Raw genomic sequence first — 19817 nt, 5'->3', positions numbered from 1 at the left:
CAATCTCTGCGCGGGGAGGGGCAGGAGGCTCCTGTCCAATCAGGACGCCGGGGGTCGCTATAAATAGCGGACCGCGGCGTCTCCCTCTCACAGCTCTGAGTTGTTACCTCGTCTTCGCCATGGCTCGCACGAAGCAGACGGCGCGCAAGTCGACCGGCGGCAAGGCCCCGCGCAAGCAGCTGGCCACCAAGGCGGCCCGCAAGAGCGCGCCGGCCACGGGCGGCGTGAAGAAGCCGCACCGCTACCGGCCCGGCACGGTGGCCCTGCGCGAGATCCGGCGCTACCAGAAGTCCACCGAGCTGCTGATCCGCAAGCTGCCGTTCCAGCGGCTGGTGCGCGAGATCGCGCAGGACTTCAAGACCGACCTGCGCTTCCAGAGCTCGGCCGTCATGGCGCTGCAGGAGGCGTGCGAGGCCTACCTGGTGGGGCTCTTCGAGGACACCAACCTGTGCGCCATCCACGCCAAGCGCGTCACCATCATGCCCAAGGACATCCAGCTGGCGCGCCGCATCCGCGGCGAGCGGGCGTAATTTTTTCATGTCCTGATTTCTGCCAAGTTTGACCCAAAGGCTCTTTTCAGAGCCCCTCCATTGTCCCCCAAAGGAGCTGTTAACGTTCGAAAATTTGATAGCCCCATGAGAGCTCGGGTATGTTTCGAGGAAGGGCTGGTAGGCTCGAGCGTTAAATTGAAGATTGGAGAATGTGGCTCTGTTCTGTAAACCTAAGTGCGGGCTTTCCCTGTTGGCGCTGCGCCTGGGAAGTGTCGTTTCTGGATGGGCATTTTAAAGGTGATTCAGACGTATTTAGAAATTAAACCTGGACTGCAGGAGGGGACGGAAGGAAGACGCTCAAGTTGTCGGAGACTTGAGTTCAGGTTCCTGTGGATTATTGTGCAATTGGCAATTAAAACTTGACAAATGATCCCCGTTTTCACTTCAGAAACGTGCCCCTTAACTCGTTTTTCTGTCATGTGAAACAACAAAACCGGGAGGGCCAAAAGTGGGGTTAGCTTTCCCACTCTTTAAGTGTAATGTAATGTTTGTCAAGAGTATGCTGCTGGGCTTGGTGTATGCTCTTAACTGAGCAGAAAATGGGCCAGCAAAGACCTAGATGCCGACCTGCAGGTTGTCAGTAGAATGAGCTGCCCATAGCTCTCAAAATCTAAAGTATTTGCCCACTTGTTTTAAAAACGTTCTCAGTCTGAAGCTGAGTTGTCCCTGTTTTTTGTTTTGTTTTCAAGAAGAGAATAAGCCTGGGTATTCAATCTGAGATGTCTTAAAGCTGTTATGTTGCAGATTTTCACACGTAAAATTCTGGGTTTCCTAACAACTTCACTGTATTACTTTTCTCCAATTATTTTAAGATTTTGAAATCTCATGCTTTTCACATGTGAACATTATTGACTCATTTTGCTTCTTTTGGTTTCAAATCCTAACTCCAGGCGTTAGCCATTTTTCTCTGGAGCTTTCTGCCACCTGGGTTTTATATTCTTTCCCCTGTTTACAGATTTGTCCTTTCAGAAATGTTCTTATCCCATCTACTGGCTCCTAAAGCTTTTTGGAAGGCCCAGGGATTGTGGGCAAAGACCCAAGGGGCCAGAACCTCTTCCTACAGATTAGTTTAGAGATCCTTGAGTGGCTCTTGGTTGTAGGGACTACCTGATGCTGCCTCTTAGGAGCTTCAGATTGTTTTCTCCTCACCCCTTGCAGGATTTTCCCATCCTAATGGAGCCAAGGCCAGGTGATCTAGGTTCAAACCTCAGAGCTCCAATTACTAGCCATATAACCGTTTGCCAGGTTGCGACTCCTCTTTCCTCTGGGTCCCAGCCTGTGTAGCTGTAAACCGAGGCAAATGAATCAAAACCGTAGAGCACTCTTTGATTAGTTCCTGGCACTTAGTGAATGCTCAAAGAAGGTTAGCCCTTGTTATACCTCTCTCCTGCCCATTAAGCATGTGGTGAAGGGGTCCCCTCCACCTCAATCTTCTAAAAGTTTTGTGGTTGGAATAGTGGGAAGTGGTTGATTAAAACATTTTCCTTGTTAAGGTCTTTTGTTAGTTCTCGATTTGCGTTGTTCTGAAAGATGCAGCCTTGTAGCAATATGCCAAACCGCGTATATGGAGGAGTCCAAAACAGCAAAATGGCCAAATAGCAAATATTTGGGGCTTTGCCGGCCAAATATGGTCTCTCTTTCTTTTTCCTAACAATTAATAAAATATAAAAACTACTCTTAGCTTGAGAGCCACACAGAACAGGACACTGTCCAGATATGGCCGTAGTTGGCTACACTTGCAACTCCAGGAGCTCCTTGGAGAGAAATAGGCTCCCAACTTTAAACTTCCCTGCCGGTCTTCACTGGGAACACAGTGAGTGTTGACTGCAGTACACATTCGAATCATTAGACCTTACTTATCATCCAGGCCACATCAGAATCTAGGCCACATCACAAAATCCCATCCGTTCCCCACTCCACCCTCCCCACAAAGAAATAGCAAGCTTAACCACCCTGCATCCCAACCTCATGGTCACCAGGTCAGTTCTCTTCGATGTTAATGTATTTCTGAATTCTTTGGACCCTCTCTGACTTGCAGTCCCTCCGTCCCTAATCTGCTTTCCTCAGGAGTCCGTAACCACCGGGATCCCTGAAGTACAGGTCTCTACTGCAAACACACAGTAATGCCCATGTAACAGAAGAGGGTGTTTCTGACAGTGCACTTTTTTTTATATGTTGGTGGGGATAAGGAGTTTGAATTGGGGAGTGCGGAAGAACACCTCGGAAACCCGGCAGAGTCCCATGTCAGGGGACGTGTGTTCGAGGAAAGCTGGAAACCCTGGAGTACTTCCAGCAGGTCTGGGTTATCTGTGAAAGCAGCTTTTCCATTTTCTTTAATGGATTTGCCTGTTACTAAAGGAGAAAGAATCTCAATCAAAAACAGATCAAATTCAAGTTTGAATTTGAATCCAGATCTTTGGATCCTCAAGTCAGAGCTATTCCTCCCGCTTCAGGTGCAAAGCAGGCATCATTCTGGCTATTGAACTTTCCCAAACTGCAAAGGACACTCTCTGAAGACATTCACACGTGCAGGCTCCTAGGAGACAGAACTGGTTTTCCAAGTAAGATCTATGTGGTTAATTTGGGGCGGTATGCAGTCTACGTCCCCCTGCCTCTATGCTATTTGCTACAGTTCGAAACAATGTTTATGCACAAATCAGGGAACCGTGTCTTTCCTCTTGCAAAAGTCCAAAGCAGAAGCTAGGGACAAAGCATTTTTAAAGACGTCCTCCTGATGTTTAGCGGAAAGTCATTGCAACTTCCAGAAAACTAGCACGATGCCCTAAAGCCAGGGGATTCCTGGGACGAGCCGAAAAGAGTTTTAAAAAATATCTTTCCTCTGTTGCACACGATTTATGAAAACACAAACCCGTGTGCGAACGTGGAGACTGCTGTCTTCCATGAGAACTTCAAAGCCTCCGATTCTGTATGATTATTTTCAGCATTTAATCAGATTTGGGGGACTAAAAAACACACTTTGGGAGTCCAACCGCGAAGGGCGGCTGCCTGAGGGCAGTGGATTGGACGCTCCACCAATCACAGAGCAGCCCCGGCTTATATAAGCCCCTGGCCGGAGTCACGCAGCATCGCCAGACTTGCGCCTTGGATTTTCAGTCTCTCTCTTCGTAGCAGTTTCTGCTCCCGGCCATGTCGGAGACCGCTCCCGCTGAGACGCCGGCCCCGGCGCCGGTGGAGAAGTCGCCCGCCAAAAAGAAGACCACCAAGAAGGCGGCGGGCGGCGGCGCTGCGAAGCGCAAAGCCACCGGCCCCCCGGTGTCCGAGCTCATCACCAAGGCCGTCGCCGCGTCCAAGGAGCGCAACGGCCTCTCCCTGGCGGCGCTCAAGAAGGCGCTGGCGGCCGCCGGCTACGACGTGGAGAAGAACAACAGCCGCATCAAGCTGGGCCTCAAGAGCCTGGTGAGCAAGGGCACCCTGGTGCAGACCAAGGGCACCGGCGCCTCGGGCTCCTTCAAGCTCAACAAGAAGGCGGCCTCCGGCGAGGCCAAGCCCAAGCCCAAGAAGGCGGGCGCGGCCAAGCCCAAGAAGGCGGCCGGGACCACCCCTAAGAAGCCCAAGAAGGCTACGGGGGCGAAGAAGGCGGTGAAGAAGACGCCCAAGAAAGCCAAGAAGCCTGCAGCCGCTGGTGTCAAAAAGGTGGCCAAGAGCCCCAAGAAAGCCAAGGCGGCTGCAAAGCCCAAGAAAGCGGCCAAGAGCCCCGCTAAGCCCAAGGCGGTGAAGCCGAAAGCAGCCAAACCCAAAGCCGCTAAGCCCAAGGCAGCGAAGCCTAAGGCTGCCAAGGCAAAGAAAGCGGCTCCGAAAAAGAAGTAGGAAGCTGGCCTTCAAAAAGGCAACGAAACCCCAAAGGCTCTTTTCAGAGCCACCCAAATTTCTCTGAAAGCAGCTGTACGCAGTCGTGCTTGATGCGAAAACAACAAACCTCAAAGTGCCATAGAAATACAAAGCTGCTGTTTGAAAAAGCCCGCTGCAACTCCCATTGGCTCACTGGCCACGGTTGGCAACTGGTCCCTGTTTGCAAATTAACCCTTGATGATAATTCCCATAGATTTATTTATACACTAGTGTGACAATTTGGAGGAGACGGTCGGTCAACCACCCCGCCGTCTTGCCAAGGAGCAGACCGGGAGACATTAAGCAAATTTTAAATTGCGGCAACAGCTCTTCTCCAGAAATAGTGAGTGGCTCTGAAAAGAGCCTTTTGGTTTGGTTGTTGCTAAATGAGACCTTACTTGCCCTTGGCCTTGTGGTGGCTCTCGGTCTTCTTGGGCAGCAGCACGGCCTGGATGTTGGGCAGCACGCCGCCCTGCGCGATGGTGACGCGGCCCAGCAGCTTGTTGAGCTCCTCGTCGTTGCGGATGGCCAGCTGCAGGTGGCGCGGGATGATGCGCGTCTTCTTGTTGTCGCGCGCCGCGTTGCCCGCCAGCTCCAGGATCTCGGCCGTCAGGTACTCGAGCACGGCCGCCAGGTACACGGGCGCGCCGGCCCCGACCCGCTCCGAGTAGTTGCCCTTGCGGAGCAGGCGGTGCACGCGGCCGACTGGAAACTGCAGACCCGCCCGCGACGAGCGCGTCTTGGCCTTGGCGCGCGCCTTGCCGCCCTGCTTCCCGCGTCCGGACATAGTTTCAGAAAATTGCCAATGACTAGACTGAGTAGAGTAGGAGAAAGTTTCCTCTCTTATAGTCCTCACTGGGCGCCAAAATAAAGCTGTGCCATTGGATAAAATTACAGTTACATTTAAACCAATGGAGTCCTGGTTTCCAAAGACTCTTTCTTTGATTGGTTAGATACAGGATGCTACCCAGTATTTACTACAAATCGTTGGTTTTGTTTTATCACCTCCGTGTAAGGAGCAGAGTAAAGATGACAAGTAGAGCCTGTTCTTTCTTTAGTCTTTGGGCTTTTGGTGTTGGGGAGGGGGTAGAGGGGTGTTAGTTACTGTCCACTCTGCCAAAGCCGGTCAGGTCTAAGAAGCTGTGAGTAAGGAGGACGCTTAGAGCCTCACACTCACTGCGTTACTTTCAAGCCTTCGACAGTTGTTTCTGGCGGTACCCGAGGCCACCAAGTCGGCTCCGGCCCCGAAGAAGGGCTCCAAGAAGGCGGTGACCAAGGCGCAGAAGAAGGACGGCAAGAAGCGCAAGCGCAGCCGCAAGGAGAGCTACTCGGTGTACGTGTACAAGGTGCTGAAGCAGGTGCACCCCGACACCGGCATCTCGTCCAAGGCCATGGGCATCATGAACTCGTTCGTCAACGACATCTTCGAGCGCATCGCGGGCGAGGCGTCCCGCCTGGCGCACTACAACAAGCGCTCGACCATCACGTCCAGGGAGATCCAGACGGCCGTGCGCCTGCTGCTGCCCGGGGAGCTGGCCAAGCACGCCGTGTCCGAGGGCACCAAGGCCGTCACCAAGTACACCAGCGCCAAGTGAGCCTACCAGCTGCAAAGGCATTTTTTTTTTTTTTTTTTTTTTAAATTCTGACGGAGAGGCAAAAGCACATTTTCATCTGAAGGCTTTTGTACACCCTTCATTTGTGAAAGGTACTTTCTGGTCCTGTGTGTTTTCAGTAAGATCTTTTTTTCTTTTCTTTTTTTAATACTACAAACATCAAGCACTCCAAAAGAAATTTATTGTGCAGAGACGCCTGGGTGATTCAGTCGGTTAAGTGTCTGCCTTTGGCTCAGGTCATGATCCCAAGGTCCTGGGGTCAGATCTGCAAAACACCCCTCTCCATCTGTCCCTCTCCCCTTGCTTGTGTTCTGTCTCAAAATACTTTAAAACATTGTTTTATTGTGCATATTTCATTTACCATCCAAATTCTAACTTTAAGAACCACCCATTGAGTTAATCAGTGAGAAAACTGAAAATTAAGGTGAAAAAGAAAAATGTCTCTCAACTTGCATTAAAAATCTTATCGGCAGGGCTTCCATTTATCTTCCTTAGGTCTTTCCACTATTTTTCAGTCACCATCTTCCTTCCCAGTAGAATGCTCCGTGAGTCACATAAATTGATTTAAAGGAATCTTCCCAAGTCACATTTCCTTTCAGTTACTCCTTAACATCCATGGAAGGTATGTAACTGGTTTCTCCCTCACTCTAGGACTACATTTGCACAAAACAACGTCATGGTGTTGGGGTAAAGATGGAGAAAGAGGAAAATGAGAACTTAATCATCTATTTCCACCAGTTATGGATGAGGACTGCTAATTCAGGCTCTACATCTCCGGTTGAATTTTTCTACTGTTAACTTCTTGTGCATGTATCCTGGGTAAACCAAGATCCTCTGCTCTCCACCACCTCTTTCCTAGTGAAGTTCCACAAAGATGGAAATCGATCCTGTTTCATGATCATCACTCACCCTTTCATGTCCCCATGTGGCATTTCTGTTCACTGTGATTTTCATATGGTCAAGTCCAATTTTTTGTCAATATATGTATTATGAAAAAACTGGGGCTTCTGGGTAGCTCAGTGGGTTAAAGCCTCTGCCTTGGGCTCGGGTCCTGGAATCGAGCCCCACTTGAGCCTCTGCTCTCTCTGCCTGCCTCTCTGTCCACTTGTGATCTGTCAAATAAATAAATCCTTTAAAAAAGAAAAATAGCTATATTTTTCAAAATCAAAAAAATTTAGGGAAGGAAGTGGCATGGTTTTACATTTCATAAGTATCTTTAATTTTTGGTTTAATAGAGGGGCGCCTGGGTGGCTCAGTGGGTTAAAGCCTCTGCCTTTGGCTCAGGTCATGATCCCAGGGTCCTGGGATCATGCCCTGCATCAGGCTCTCCGCACAGCGGGGAGCTTGCTTACACCCCTCTCTCTCTGCCTGCTAATGATCTCTGTCTGTCAAATAAATAAATAAAAATATTTTTAAAAATAATCTGGTTTAATAGAAGACAGCTGGATTCTTGCACAGTATTTGTTTCTGCTTTCAATCAATTGCTATATAACTGTCAAGTGAAAAGCAAAAATTAAGTTTCAGGATTATCACACAAATACAGTTAGCTTCACAGTCCCATCAAACGGGTCTCAGAAAGAGGCTTGGGTCCCCAGATCGTATTTTGAGAGTTGTTAACTTTTGGACAAAAAGAAAGCAAACATTTATTTATTTACTTAGTAACCATAGTGTTGTGGGTGCGGCTGGGGAGGCCTTTGGCAGAAGCTGATACACAGCAGCATTTGAGAATTCCTTACGAATCACTTTGTGTTCCCAGTGGTGACTGTCAATGAAATTTACTCTCCTGAAATGAAGTTTCAGTGAACCAGAGAGCACCAGTGAGTTTCTCAGGAAGCTCTTTGAGGCTTGGTCTATAACGCTGCTGGAGGTGGATCTTTCCTGTGTACACACAGAACTCCCAGAGAACCAGGACGGACGCTTGCTCTGGATGGGATGCTGACCTCAGAAAGACAGGTGCACGACCTGGGGAGAGAGGAGTCATGAGACACACAGCGTAGAGGTCTGATTCAGCCCATTCCAGGACTGGTTCCAATTGATTAGCATCACGAATTCTGCCAGTTTACATGCTGAATCCATTCCAAGTGACAGCTAAATGGTTCTGTTTGTTTCATTTTAATTCTCGCATTAGCACTACTTAAACATGCTTTCTTTCATGCTTTCTGGTGCACACACACACACACACACACACCCTTTTTTATTTTACTGTTACTGTGAGTCCACGCATCTGAGATTGTTCTTACTTTCAGTCAGTATGATGTCTTGGACCCATTAATTCAAAACTTGTAATCAACTCCTCTTCGACAACTTTTGGTTCTTGAATAGAGACCACAATCTCCATCTAGGGTTTCTGGGAGAGAGTTCTCAGAGCACTGTGCACCTGCCTGACTCAGGGAACCTCGAGACAACTTAACAGGAGGTGGTGTTTCAAAAGGCTAAGGGCATCCTTTCCCCCTGAAAGTCCTTAATCTGGACCCAGAGTTTTGTTTTGTTTTGTTCTGCTTTGTTTTTAATCTAACTCACTTTTCTGCCTGAAGCTTAATAACATCATTCTTCTCTGCCAACAAAAGACACTAGCTTCTTAATGTTAATATACCAGATTTGTCCAATCTAAATAACGTGTCTTTTTTTTTTTTTTTTTAAATCTATTTGACAGACAGAAATCACAAGTAGGCAGACAGGCAGGCAGGGTTGGTGGGGAACAGGCTCCAGAGAGCCTGATGTGGGGGCTTGATCCCAGGACCCTGGGATCATGACCTGAGCAGAAGGCAGAGGACTTAACCCACTGAGCCACCCACTGAGCCACCCAGGCACCCCTAAATCACATGTCTTTAAAAACAGTACAATTAAAAAATTTAGCAAGCACACAATGGACTCATCCATATATATATAACCTTAATAATTTTTACATTCCATTTTGAGCTTTTGGAAGAATTATATATAGGCCACAGAATAGAGTTAAGGATGCTGTTAGCATGTATGGTTCCCAATGGTTCTCCCAGTCATGATCATCTGTATACCACTTATTTGAAAAGAATATGGAATTTTAATTTTTCTAACACTCTTATTCTAAGAAGTACCAAAAAATAGAAGGTCATATGGACTGTCCAGTTTGATTATCCCATTAGTTCCATTAAATACAATATAAATAAAAATATAACATATAAAATGTATTATGTATATAATTATTTTAAGGTATGTATGTATGTATTAATGTATGCATAGAGTATATTTGAACACATACAATATATAGCTGAAACCTCAAAGGCTTAGGATCTATCTGTACTCTCCATCTCAGGGCTGGTCTAAAACCAGGAGCATAAAATAACAAGAAACTGGAGAGCCAATGCAATTGAATTTTTGACATCCCCCAGGAGTAAAAGTATTGGGAATATTAAAATAGAATGTATTTTACTGTAACTGTGTATAAATAACACATATTTTATATGTATATATAAGATACATATTATGTACACATACCATATATACACACACTCATTTTATGATATAGTTTATTTAAATTGCAAGCAGTGTCAAGTTTCAGTGACTTGGAAATAAATGTAAATAACTGTATTTGGCCTAATACAAATACATTGATACTTACAGCATATCTTCATGTTCTGTTATTTCATTTTCAAGATATGAATTTAAAATATTGGGGGGGAGTAAGTTAAGATAAAGCTACAGTGCAACCAAATATCAAGAATTCTTTTTTAAAAATCCGGTGTTACATTTATAAAACATTACCCCTCAAATTTGAGTGGAAGAATTTTATATAGTTTTGTATTCTCAAAATACTTTCAAAGGGACCAACCAGCAAAAACTGCTAGACTGTTTCGGTTCTAACCTATTTTAGGTGTAACTCCATATTCACATCCCACGTACATATTTCTAATATTAATTGGGGTGTGACTCATAGTTGTCTTTTTCTTAGACAAGTACAGGGACTTTAGAAAGTTATCATTACTCAACATTTTTATGCAACACCTTAATATTTGCATGAATAGTCCATACCTATACTCACTTTTATATTCTGCATTATTTTTACAAGTAAAGTTGCTATGATATAAAAAATCATATTTATTTTTTAAATAAAACGTACACCCCCCAAAAGTCTTCATTTATCAGTGGATTATTTTTCTTCATTCTTTTTCATTCTAAGCATTTGAGGAAATCCTCCGGGAATTATTTTGTCTCTATGTTTTGTTATAACAAGACATTAAAATTATTCTTTTTCTTCTTAGGATTTTATTAATTTGAGAGAGCACAAAAGGGGGAGGGGCAGAGGGAGAGGGAGAAGCAGGCCCCTCTCCCCATAGCTGAATCACACAGCATGTAGCCTCTTCAAATTGGCTCCTGGCACTTAGTCCTACACATTTAAGTTTCCTCCATGTCTTTTCATGGCTTGAGAGCTCATTTCTTCTTAGCGCTGAATAGAATTCCCTTGTCTGGATGGACCACAGTTTATTTCTCCATTGATTTCTCCATTCACCCACTGAAGGACATCTGAGTGCAAATTTTGTGTGTGCATAAATTCTCAACTCCTTTGGGTAAATACCAGAGAACGTGCTTTCAGGATTGTGTGGGAAGAGCAGGTGTAGTTTTCTAAGAATTGGCCAAACTCCTTCGAAGGTAGAAGGCACGTTTCCAGTCTGCATTCCCACCAGCAGGAAGCCACAGCTCATTTCCACCTGCCTGCTTGTGCTCTGTCTCTCTGTCTCTCTCTCTGTCAATTAAATAAATAAATAAAATGTTAAAAAGAAGAAAGAATATGGCACACGAGATCATGACGCATGAATCAGACAGATCGTGTATAAAGCTCCTTCAGTGGTCCTGTGTTGGGATATATGTCCTTTAGGACAGACCATGCTTTCTTTGCACGGCCTCTTTCCCCAAGGACACACTCTATGATAGCTGACCTCCTTCTTCCATCTTCAGCCCCTGCCCCCCAAAGACACATTTATTTTCATTTTTTCCTTCTAGGCTGGTACTGCATCTCAGGAAAAAAGGACAGGAAAACAAGTGAAAACCGAGGTTTGGGGATAGCTTGTCCCAGGACAAGCAGGTGCAGTGGCCTTTCTTTCCCAGAGCATGTGTTCTCCTCTCGAACTGCTGAAGTCCCAAAAAGGGGAGTTTTGCAACATCGCTGACTGATTTTAGGGAGAGGGGACTGGTCCGTGTGTCAGGTGGGGCTGGACACCAGGGGAGGGAGGCGGGAGGTGAGTGTGATGAGGTCACTGTTGCAAAGGCCTCTTCAGGAGGTGGCTGCGGGGAGTTCACTCCTTTGGGATTGCCAGGCCTCTGTGTCGTATTTGGAGGACAGCTGAGTTTCCATACGTGAAGGTCACGGTGGATCCCACAGTGTCACGGATCCCACAGAGGCAGACCCACCGCTTGTATTTCAGTGTCCTGCTGTGCTTTGCTGATCACTGGGCTCAAGCTGAATGTAAATCTCATGGCTGCTGCCCAAAGTCAAAGCCAGTGACTTGTGTACCTGCAGATGGAGCTGGTCGGAGAGTCGGCCACTGGAGAGGGCTGCTGAGTGAGAGACACTTTGGCTTTCAAAGCTATCCACCTCGTCTCCGCATTAAGGTCCGCTGCTTGTTCACATGTCCCCAGATAAGCTGCTGGGAACACAAGGAGTTGGGACAGCTCCACGAGACACAGGGACCAGTTGGCTTACCCAGGATTGATGCCTCGAAACGGGCATTTCAGCATCAGACTATATCTGGGGACATTCCGGCATTCCTGGAAGCCTTACGGTGGCTCCCACTGTCGACATTCCCATTCTGTAGCTTCTGCAATGAAAGTAACCAGTGTCTGTCTCCTCACAGAACAATAGTGACCCTTAGGAGCATTCTAGAAACCAGGCAGACTGTTCTTAGGCTGTCCCAGGGCTTGGGGGAAGGTGCACCAATGACAGTTAGGAAAAGACCAGGGATGTTAGATGTCCCATGAAGAACTGAGTCGGTTATACATGACTTCCAACCATCCCATAGCAAACTGAAGGTGAAAAACCTATTAATCAATCCTAGAACCTGACTCCTTTCACAAAAAAGCACGAGGTCTTTGCACGTGTGCATGTGTATAGCTCAATAGGCACTGAAATTTCCAACAATGCATCATTTTATAAATGAAGTTGTATTTTTCCTTTTCACATGTCCCCCAAGAATTACTATTTTCAAAAAAAAAAAAAAAAAAGTCACATCACTGAGAGTGAGTCCCTTGGTATTTGATCATCTGTGTTGATCTACAAGGTCTTGTTTCCTTCAGGATGATTCTATCCACAGGTTCTGTGATGCCTGGTGCTGTCTGTGTGTGTCAACTTGACCAGGCTGTGTGTTACCCAGATATTTGGTCAAACATCATTGTGGGTGTTTCTGTGAGGGGGGTTTTCGAATGAGAGTAAAACATGTAAATCGTTAGGCTTGATTTGTAAAGCAGATTATTCTCCCTAATGTGGGTGCGCCTCGTTCAATCAGTTGAAATCAGGAATAGAATGCAAAGGCTGTCCTTCCCCTGCGTAAGAATTCCTGGTGTCTGGCTGCTTTGGAACTGGGATACTGGCTTTTTCCTGCCTTTGGAATCAGACTGAGACATGGGCCCTGCCTGGGTCTCAAAGCTGCTGGTGGCCTTGGGACTGGAACTTTGCCATTGGCTCCCCTGGGTCCCCAGTGCGCCGACTTGGCCTGCATATCTCGAGCCTTGTCGGCCTCCATAATCGCATGAACCAGTTCCTTATAAGAAATCTTTTCACACCTATATGCACATCCATCCTGTTGGTTTTATTTCTCACTAACCCAAGTACAAATACCCAGCTTCTAATTTATGTTTTTTGGTTTGGGGCCCACACATTTGTATGTTGAAAGTATCTCTTTTATTGTTAAAATAACTGTCTCTTATTTTGTTTTTATAGAACGCTTATGGCGTTTCATGATTTTGGAAAATTATGCATGCATTTATGTATTCTTACCAAAGAGTTTAACTTCAGCCTAGGGTAGGGGCCATTAAAAATACTAGATATAAGAGAGGAGCCTTGGGGAGGACAGCTATGGAAACCACTGCCTTTCATAAATGAACCCCAGGAATGTGACCTGTTTATTTAGCTGCACAAGCACAGACGTCACAACGATGTCCAGAAACACAGTCACGAACCCCTCTGCCACTCTCACCAGTGGCAGCAGCCCTGTGCCTGCTGTTTTCCCCAAATTAACATCCTTGAGATTCCAGTGTCCTCTTATGGCTTTTCATAATTTCTCCATCAAAAGACTTATTTTTTATGTAAATGCAGACCTTTGGCTGAGGGTCTGATTTTATTCTTCCTTCTATCAGTGGGAACTCTAGTGCACCTGCAGGGGGCGGGGCCTTTGTCCTTTTAGTCTCACTGACCCCAGCAATACTTACATGTGTGTTCAACTCTGTAGGAGTTGAAAGAAACTTTTTATCCTCATTCAAGTCTGGATAAAAATGTCCTTGTGCGTTTTGTGAATTGGTTTTGTTTTTTAATACCACACATCTGCTTTACTCTTGAAACCTCCCAAGAGGCTGATTTGGTGACAATGCCAGAAAAGGCAAGCCTCTGAAATCAAAGTTGAAAGGTATCAGAAAATGGATAAACTAGTGATCTGCAGAAAAAATACACATTTGAGATTGTTTGGACTGTTATGGATAATGAGATGCAGGCATCTCCCACATCTAGGAACCTAAAATGTAACACAGTAAGCTGTGGTCAAATGAACTTAATGTGCCCGAAACAATGTCCTAATTAAAGGATGACAAACTGCACAGAATCTAGAAAGGAGTGGAAAAAGAGTTAAGCTTTGTCAGTACATTTTGTCCAACCTCTGTGGAAGGGAGTTTTCAATGAAGCTGGACAAAGGCCAGTTTTAGGTCACATAACTTGGGAAAAAAAAAAAAATCTCTCCTTTAGGATAGGACTCTCACATCTATTTTAATGTTCCATCTGTTCTTTTGTGTTCTAAGAATTGTTCTTTAGGGGAAAAAATGACAAACAATATTATCAGAGGCAAATCATGTGAGTTATCAAAGCAGCAGCTGTTCCAGTATAAAGTAGTAAAGTGACATCCAGGTCTGGCTGAGCTCAAGTCCATTTCCCAAGACGTATCAGCAATGACACAAATTAATCAAGATACCTTGAACAACAGAGGGTTAGATGCCTGGATCACCAAGGCAGAAATAACCCATACAATCTAGCTTTGAGTTCTTTTTTTATTTTTCTCTCTTTTTAGGAAATTTAGGTTTCTAAATACTGGACTGTAATGGACCTGCTATGTGTACCTTTCACAGAAGGGCCACAAATTCCCTCTGCTTCCTCCTGTCCATTCTGCAGGGTTCAGCCCCACCCGCCCCATAGTCTTCTAGGTATCAGTCCCGCTGACAACTGCAAGTCATTCAAAGCACACCTGTCTAGTGCTCGCTTCGGCAGTACATAGACAAAGCACACCTGTCTATACCTATACCTCTATCTGTACCTGCATGTGTATCTGTAATGTCCACTAATGGATTAATGGACAGGATCAAAGGCTTCTGTGCTCTGAAAAGTAGTGATTAAAAGAACCCAATATATGGTGAGTTTACCATCATCAACTATCTTGATGTGATGATGGAAGGAGAGAAGATACATTAATTTAAAAAGTGTAATTTCTTTTCTAACAGAATTGAGGGAGGGATATACACACATACACTTACATGAATACACGAAACACATACGAAATACACACACGCACACATGTACCTCCTTATGCACAGTCCGGTCAGAAAGCTGCCACAAAGATTTTGAAAACCTGAGTAGACAAAGTTTACAAGAGCTGGAGGAACTGGGTTAATTGTAACCCAAATCTTGAGTATTCTAATTCATGGGCCTTTTTAGTGAACTGTCAGCCTTCCTTTTCTCCCATTCTCCAAAAGAAAGTAATTCTATCTGAAGAAACACCGTAAGGTTCGGAATTCTCCTTTATAGAATTACCTTTATGACAGAGCAGATGATGCTTGGAACTTGTTTTTATGCAAGGATACTTTGCCTAGGATAGTTTTCAGCACCGCACTCAACATATAAAGAGAACATATGTAACATACATCTTACCTATAAAACAAATTATATCAAACACTCACGATGGAACGTCTAGCACTAAATCTAGAAAGCTGGCCACAATTTGTGTTTACCTCTGTTCTTGTCTACATCCTCTTGCTGTGACGGTCACTGCCGCGTTCACTACCTGATTTTTAAAAACTAATTCATGAAACTCTTAAAAAGATTTTTGAATCACACAGTTGCATGTGCTTCTCTATATGCTTAAATAATAATTTATTTTTGAGCTTTTTAAAGTGGTATCATATATGAACCTTCTGAGATTCAGAAGGATTCTGAAATTCAACCAAATATTACTGTGTATTTACTCATTTCCCGCCCTCACTAGACTCCTATTGGGTGACTGTATCTCACTAAATTTGTTGATTCTTTTGGCGGTGCATATGGTTGCTTCTTCTATTTTGCTATTAAGAATAGAACTGCTCCATTCTCCTGTGTCTCCTGTTCTAAGCGACCGGAATAGTCTCGTGCCAACACCTGGACTCCGTTATTGAATAAAGGATATTATCAAAAAACTTCAGCAAATACAATTCAGGGTTTCCTCCACCACCACCACCACCACCACCACCACCACCCCATTCCTAGCAAAGACCAAAGTATTTTTTAAAGTACCATTCCCCAGGGCTTACACTGGAAGGAGGGATTTTGACCTCCGGAATCCGGGACAAAGGCACAGGGCTTCCGCGGCCCTTTTACGTTTTTTTAAACCTCTTCCAACAGAGTGCAAGTGACAGAACGAAGATACGGAGTGGATTCTGACCCGGAGGGTAGGAATCGGAGCCCAGTCCTCCCCAGGAGAGGAATTTCACTCAGAGAAACGAGGGAGTCGTGGCCGGGCTGCGTGCAAGGACCGGGTCAGGCCAGACTGGCAGTCGCGGGGGCTGGGTGCGGGGGGTGGGGGCGACGTCAAACTGCCCGCGCGGGGTCCCCACTGGCGCTCACACCAACGAGCCGTCGGATTGCTCAATCGGGACCTTGCTTCCTTTATTTTCTGTTGCCTTTCTCAGTGTATGTCAAATACACGCTGCAGGGAGCAGAGCCAGCAGCACCCCCAAAATAACTTAAGTGAATAGACAATTTGTGCGTCTTTTAGCGGGTGCCCGTTGCTCCCTCAGCAAGGTACACCTGAGAATTAAGGACAGAGCGCTCGAGGCCTTATTAATAAAACATTTTGCCAGGTGGAAATTTTCAAAGGGGACCAGGTGTTGCTTTGGAGACCAAGAATATTTTATTTTACCCGAATTGTCTGATAATGACCGTATCCTTCCTGATCAAAATCCATTTAAATAGGTCTCCGGTTCTACTTCAGTTTCCCATACATCCTACTAACTTATCGAGAGGCGAAAACATGGAATTCAGTTTCTTTGCAGCAAATAAACAACACAGGATGAATGAGTGAGTGCCAGGTCCCTTTAGAACACTGAGTGGCTCTGAAAAGAGCCTTTGGGGTGTGTGCCGAGCCTTACCGATTGCTCTTGCAGCCAGCGGGCTCACTTGGCGCTGGTGTACTTGGTGACGGCCTTGGTGCCCTCGGACACGGCGTGCTTGGCCAGCTCCCCGGGCAGCAGCAGGCGCACGGCCGTCTGGATCTCCCTGGACGTGATGGTCGAGCGCTTGTTGTAGTGCGCCAGGCGGGACGCCTCGCCCGCGATGCGCTCGAAGATGTCGTTGACGAACGAGTTCATGATGCCCATGGCCTTGGACGAGATGCCGGTGTCGGGGTGCACCTGCTTCAGCACCTTGTACACGTACACCGAGTAGCTCTCCTTGCGGCTGCGCTTGCGCTTCTTGCCGTCCTTCTTCTGCGCCTTGGTCACCGCCTTCTTGGAGCCCTTCTTCGGGGCCGGAGCGGACTTGGCTGGCTCGGGCATGGCCGAAAGTAACTGTTGAAGAGCCAGAAAATAGCAGGAAGAATGAGTATGAGGCTGTGCGTGTCCTCTTTATCCACGGCTTCTTAAACAAAGGAGGCTGTGAGTCAAATCCTGTATCTAATTGGCGAATTCGGCAAACGTCACGAATTGATTTTGTTCAATCAAAAGAAGTGTATTTGAAAACCAGGATTCCATTGGTTTAAGTGAAACTCTAATTTCAGCCAATGGCACAGCTTTATTTTTCTGCCCAATAGAGACTATAAGTAGGGTAGCTCCGGCTGTGTCAACTCTGACCCTACTCAGGTTTGTGTTTTTCGTCTTCATCATGTCCGGACGCGGGAAGCAGGGCGGCAAGGCGCGCGCCAAGGCCAAGACGCGCTCGTCGCGGGCGGGTCTGCAGTTCCCGGTGGGCCGCGTGCACCGCCTGCTCCGCAAGGGCAACTACTCGGAGCGGGTCGGGGCCGGCGCGCCCGTGTACCTGGCGGCCGTGCTCGAGTACCTGACGGCCGAGATCCTGGAGCTGGCGGGCAACGCGGCGCGCGACAACAAGAAGACGCGCATCATCCCGCGCCACCTGCAGCTGGCCATCCGCAACGACGAGGAGCTCAACAAGCTGCTGGGCCGCGTCACCATCGCGCAGGGCGGCGTGCTGCCCAACATCCAGGCCGTGCTGCTGCCCAAGAAGACCGAGAGCCACCACAAGGCCAAGGGCAAGTAGAAGACTGGCCGAGTGCACCGCTCAAATCTCCTGTACAAACCAAAAGGCTCTTTTCAGAGCCACTCTCTTAATCAACAAAAGGAGCTGTGCCTTTAAGTCACATTGTTGGCATAGCAAAGTATTAAATACTGACAAATCCTGTAAAGCAAAGAAAAGCTTGCCTAAGGTATTTATAAGTCTGTCGTTTGGCCCAAGAGACAACCTTGCTCTAATGAACCCATGTGAGCAAAACTGGGGTATCCCGATTCCTCTGCAGGATCAAAGGTCCATCTGGAGCACAAGCTTGTCCTGTTATGGCAGGGACAGTCAGGGATCTAGTAGGACCTGAGGCCACACACGGGGTAAGATCCTTATCTGCGTGGCCTCCCTGGGATACCACAGAGGAAAAAACCCCAGGGGGCTGGGCCCTGAATACCAGAGAAGAAACAACCCAAGGGGGCTGGGCTGGGGAGCGTAGTCTTGCTGGAAGTTTGCCCCCGGGCCAATCAGACAAAGACCTGAAGAAATCCTAAACAGCCCCGGCTAAAACTGCGCTAAAACTGAAAGTTGCTGGGGGTGGAAAGGGGACATTCTTGGATACCCCTCTCCCTGTGAAGAGCTTATCTCTCCTCTTAACCCTTTGTCTGCTGCCCCTCACTGTGTCTGGTCTCCCTCTTTATTTCTCCGAGCGGCAGGACCGACGACCCAGAAAGCTGCGATAAAAAAAATCCTGAAACATTTTCTTGGGGACTCCGGGATCTCCGGTCGTCATCGAGACGTCTAACCGTGAGTAGTGGACAGCCAGTGTCTCTGTTACAGTCCACAAGATGGGCCTCATCATCTCCGAGTGAATGGCACTGCTGCGGCCCTCAAATCTCGGGTGATGGGTTCCCACAGATCCGTCCTCTAAGAGAAGGAATGCAAAAACCCCAGGAGGGTCCCCCCAGACATCCCCTTGCCAGCGGCCTCCAAGGGATGGCACCCGCAGTCGCCTGCTGCAGGGAGGAGCAGCGTCTACCTCCGCCCTCCCCGCCAGGGTCCTGCTCCTTCACCCGTTGCCCGGTCAAGTGGACAGAGCACTTAGGCACGTGGTGTCCTCCGGGATCTGGCCCAGAACTTGTTAGGAATAGCCCCTCAGCTCCCCTCATCTTATAACCCCTTACTGGGGTTCCGCACGCAGTGTTCTACCTGTGACCCTCCAGCCACAGAGCATGTTTCTCGTTTTTGTGTGAAGGTCACTATACCCCACACCTTGTGGATCGGGCTTGCCTGACGGGGTGAGGGACACCCTCCAGGACCCACCAGCGCCATTTGGTTCCACTTGGCGAGGTGCCCGCCCCTCTGCTCAGCTGTGACCGTCCTAGGATGGACCCCCGTCCGGCTGAACACGTGTGTGTAGGTAGTGTCGAGAAGGACAAGGGAACGGACTTCTACCTCGGCCGTGTCCCCCGTCCCCGCGGCCCATCCTGTGCCTCCAGAAATGGGCCTTTGTTAGCCTTTTACAACAGGTCTGTCAAACAGAGCGATTTTATTCTGCCCATCACGCCGGCGTCCACTGGGCCCGGAAAAGTCTGGCACATCCACCCGCCACTAAAGGGGCCTTACTGGGTCATGGCCAGTCCCCTGGCTGGGAAATGCAGAGACAGTAAAAGTCAGGACAGGCGGGGTGGCTCCCGAGAGGTAGGATCAAGCCCGGTTAGAGTGACTAACTAGCACCTCACAGAAGGGACAGCAGTCCTGGCTCCCAATCACAAAGACACCCAGGACACTGGTCAGGCCTCCTGGTCAACTATGAGGAATGAGGTTAGGGGAGCCATTGCCCCCCTTCCCGTGGACGGGGGTCTCAGTCCCCTGACCGGAGCTGGTGCTCCTCGGGGGTGCTTCCTGAGTAATTGGAATGGTTTGACCCGCAAACCCCTAAAGAAAAGGCAAATTCTTTTCTTTGGTTCCACGGCATGGCCACAACACAGACTGGAGGAGGAGACGTAGCGGCCTGAGGGACACGTCAGTTATAAGACCCTGTTGCAACGGGACTGGTTTTGCAAACGTGAGGGATATGGGGAGAAGTACCCAATGTGCAGGGTTTCTGGGCCTTAAGGGAAAATAAGGGCCTGTGCCAGCCTCCTGCCT

At 47.4% G+C, this 19817-nt stretch overlaps 4 protein-coding genes and 1 pseudogene across 13 annotated transcripts; 3 read left to right on the top strand and 2 right to left on the bottom strand.

Annotated features, from left to right (window-relative positions):
- The first annotated feature begins 108 nt into the window (after positions 1–108).
- Positions 109–588, top strand: LOC309864863 (histone H3.1). The gene has a single exon (XM_082730745.1). The coding sequence runs from the start codon at positions 120–122 to the stop codon at positions 528–530; it is 411 nt and encodes a 136-aa protein (XP_082586871.1). The 5' UTR covers positions 109–119; the 3' UTR covers positions 531–588.
- A 3024-nt stretch (positions 589–3612) lies between these two features.
- Positions 3613–4432, top strand: H1-5 (H1.5 linker histone, cluster member). Its single transcript, XM_082729850.1, has one exon. It carries the CDS (start codon positions 3699–3701, stop codon positions 4377–4379), a length of 681 nt encoding a protein of 226 aa, XP_082585976.1. The 5' UTR covers positions 3613–3698; the 3' UTR covers positions 4380–4432.
- A 312-nt stretch (positions 4433–4744) lies between these two features.
- Positions 4745–5207, bottom strand: LOC309864865 (histone H2A type 1-B). Its single transcript, XM_082730747.1, has one exon. The coding sequence runs from the start codon at positions 5185–5187 to the stop codon at positions 4795–4797; it is 393 nt and encodes a 130-aa protein (XP_082586873.1). The 5' UTR covers positions 5188–5207; the 3' UTR covers positions 4745–4794.
- A 153-nt stretch (positions 5208–5360) lies between these two features.
- Positions 5361–7473, top strand: LOC309864182 (histone H2B type 1-M pseudogene; annotated as a pseudogene). The gene is made up of 3 exons (XR_014316697.1): positions 5361–5411; positions 5564–6105; positions 6665–7473. The product of XR_014316697.1 is annotated as a histone H2B type 1-M pseudogene (transcript).
- A 153-nt stretch (positions 7474–7626) lies between these two features.
- Positions 7627–17083, bottom strand: LOC309865369 (histone H2B type 1-K). 9 transcript variants are annotated; one of them, XR_014312045.1, is made up of 4 exons: positions 16586–17077; positions 14766–14814; positions 13415–13589; positions 10242–11808 (listed from the first exon to the last, which is right to left on the bottom strand). XR_014312045.1 is itself a non-coding variant. In XM_082731647.1 (2 exons), exon 1 carries the CDS (start codon positions 16988–16990, stop codon positions 16610–16612), a length of 381 nt encoding a protein of 126 aa, XP_082587773.1. In that variant the 5' UTR covers positions 16991–17081; the 3' UTR covers positions 7627–7975; positions 16586–16609. The 9 variants fall into 9 exon arrangements, 3 of the variants coding, with proteins under 3 accessions (XP_082587773.1, XP_082587774.1, XP_082587772.1); XR_014312047.1 differs by lacking the exon at positions 16586–17077 and adding an exon at positions 15749–16578; XR_014312046.1 differs by lacking the exon at positions 14766–14814.
- Positions 17084–19817: the final 2734 nt, after the last annotated feature.

Source organism: Mustela nivalis, assembly GCF_964662115.1.
Source record: "Mustela nivalis genome assembly, chromosome: 5".
In the NCBI taxonomy this organism is placed as follows: Eukaryota; Metazoa; Chordata; class Mammalia; order Carnivora; family Mustelidae; genus Mustela; species Mustela nivalis.
This window is presented reverse-complemented; position numbering and strand designations above follow the sequence as displayed.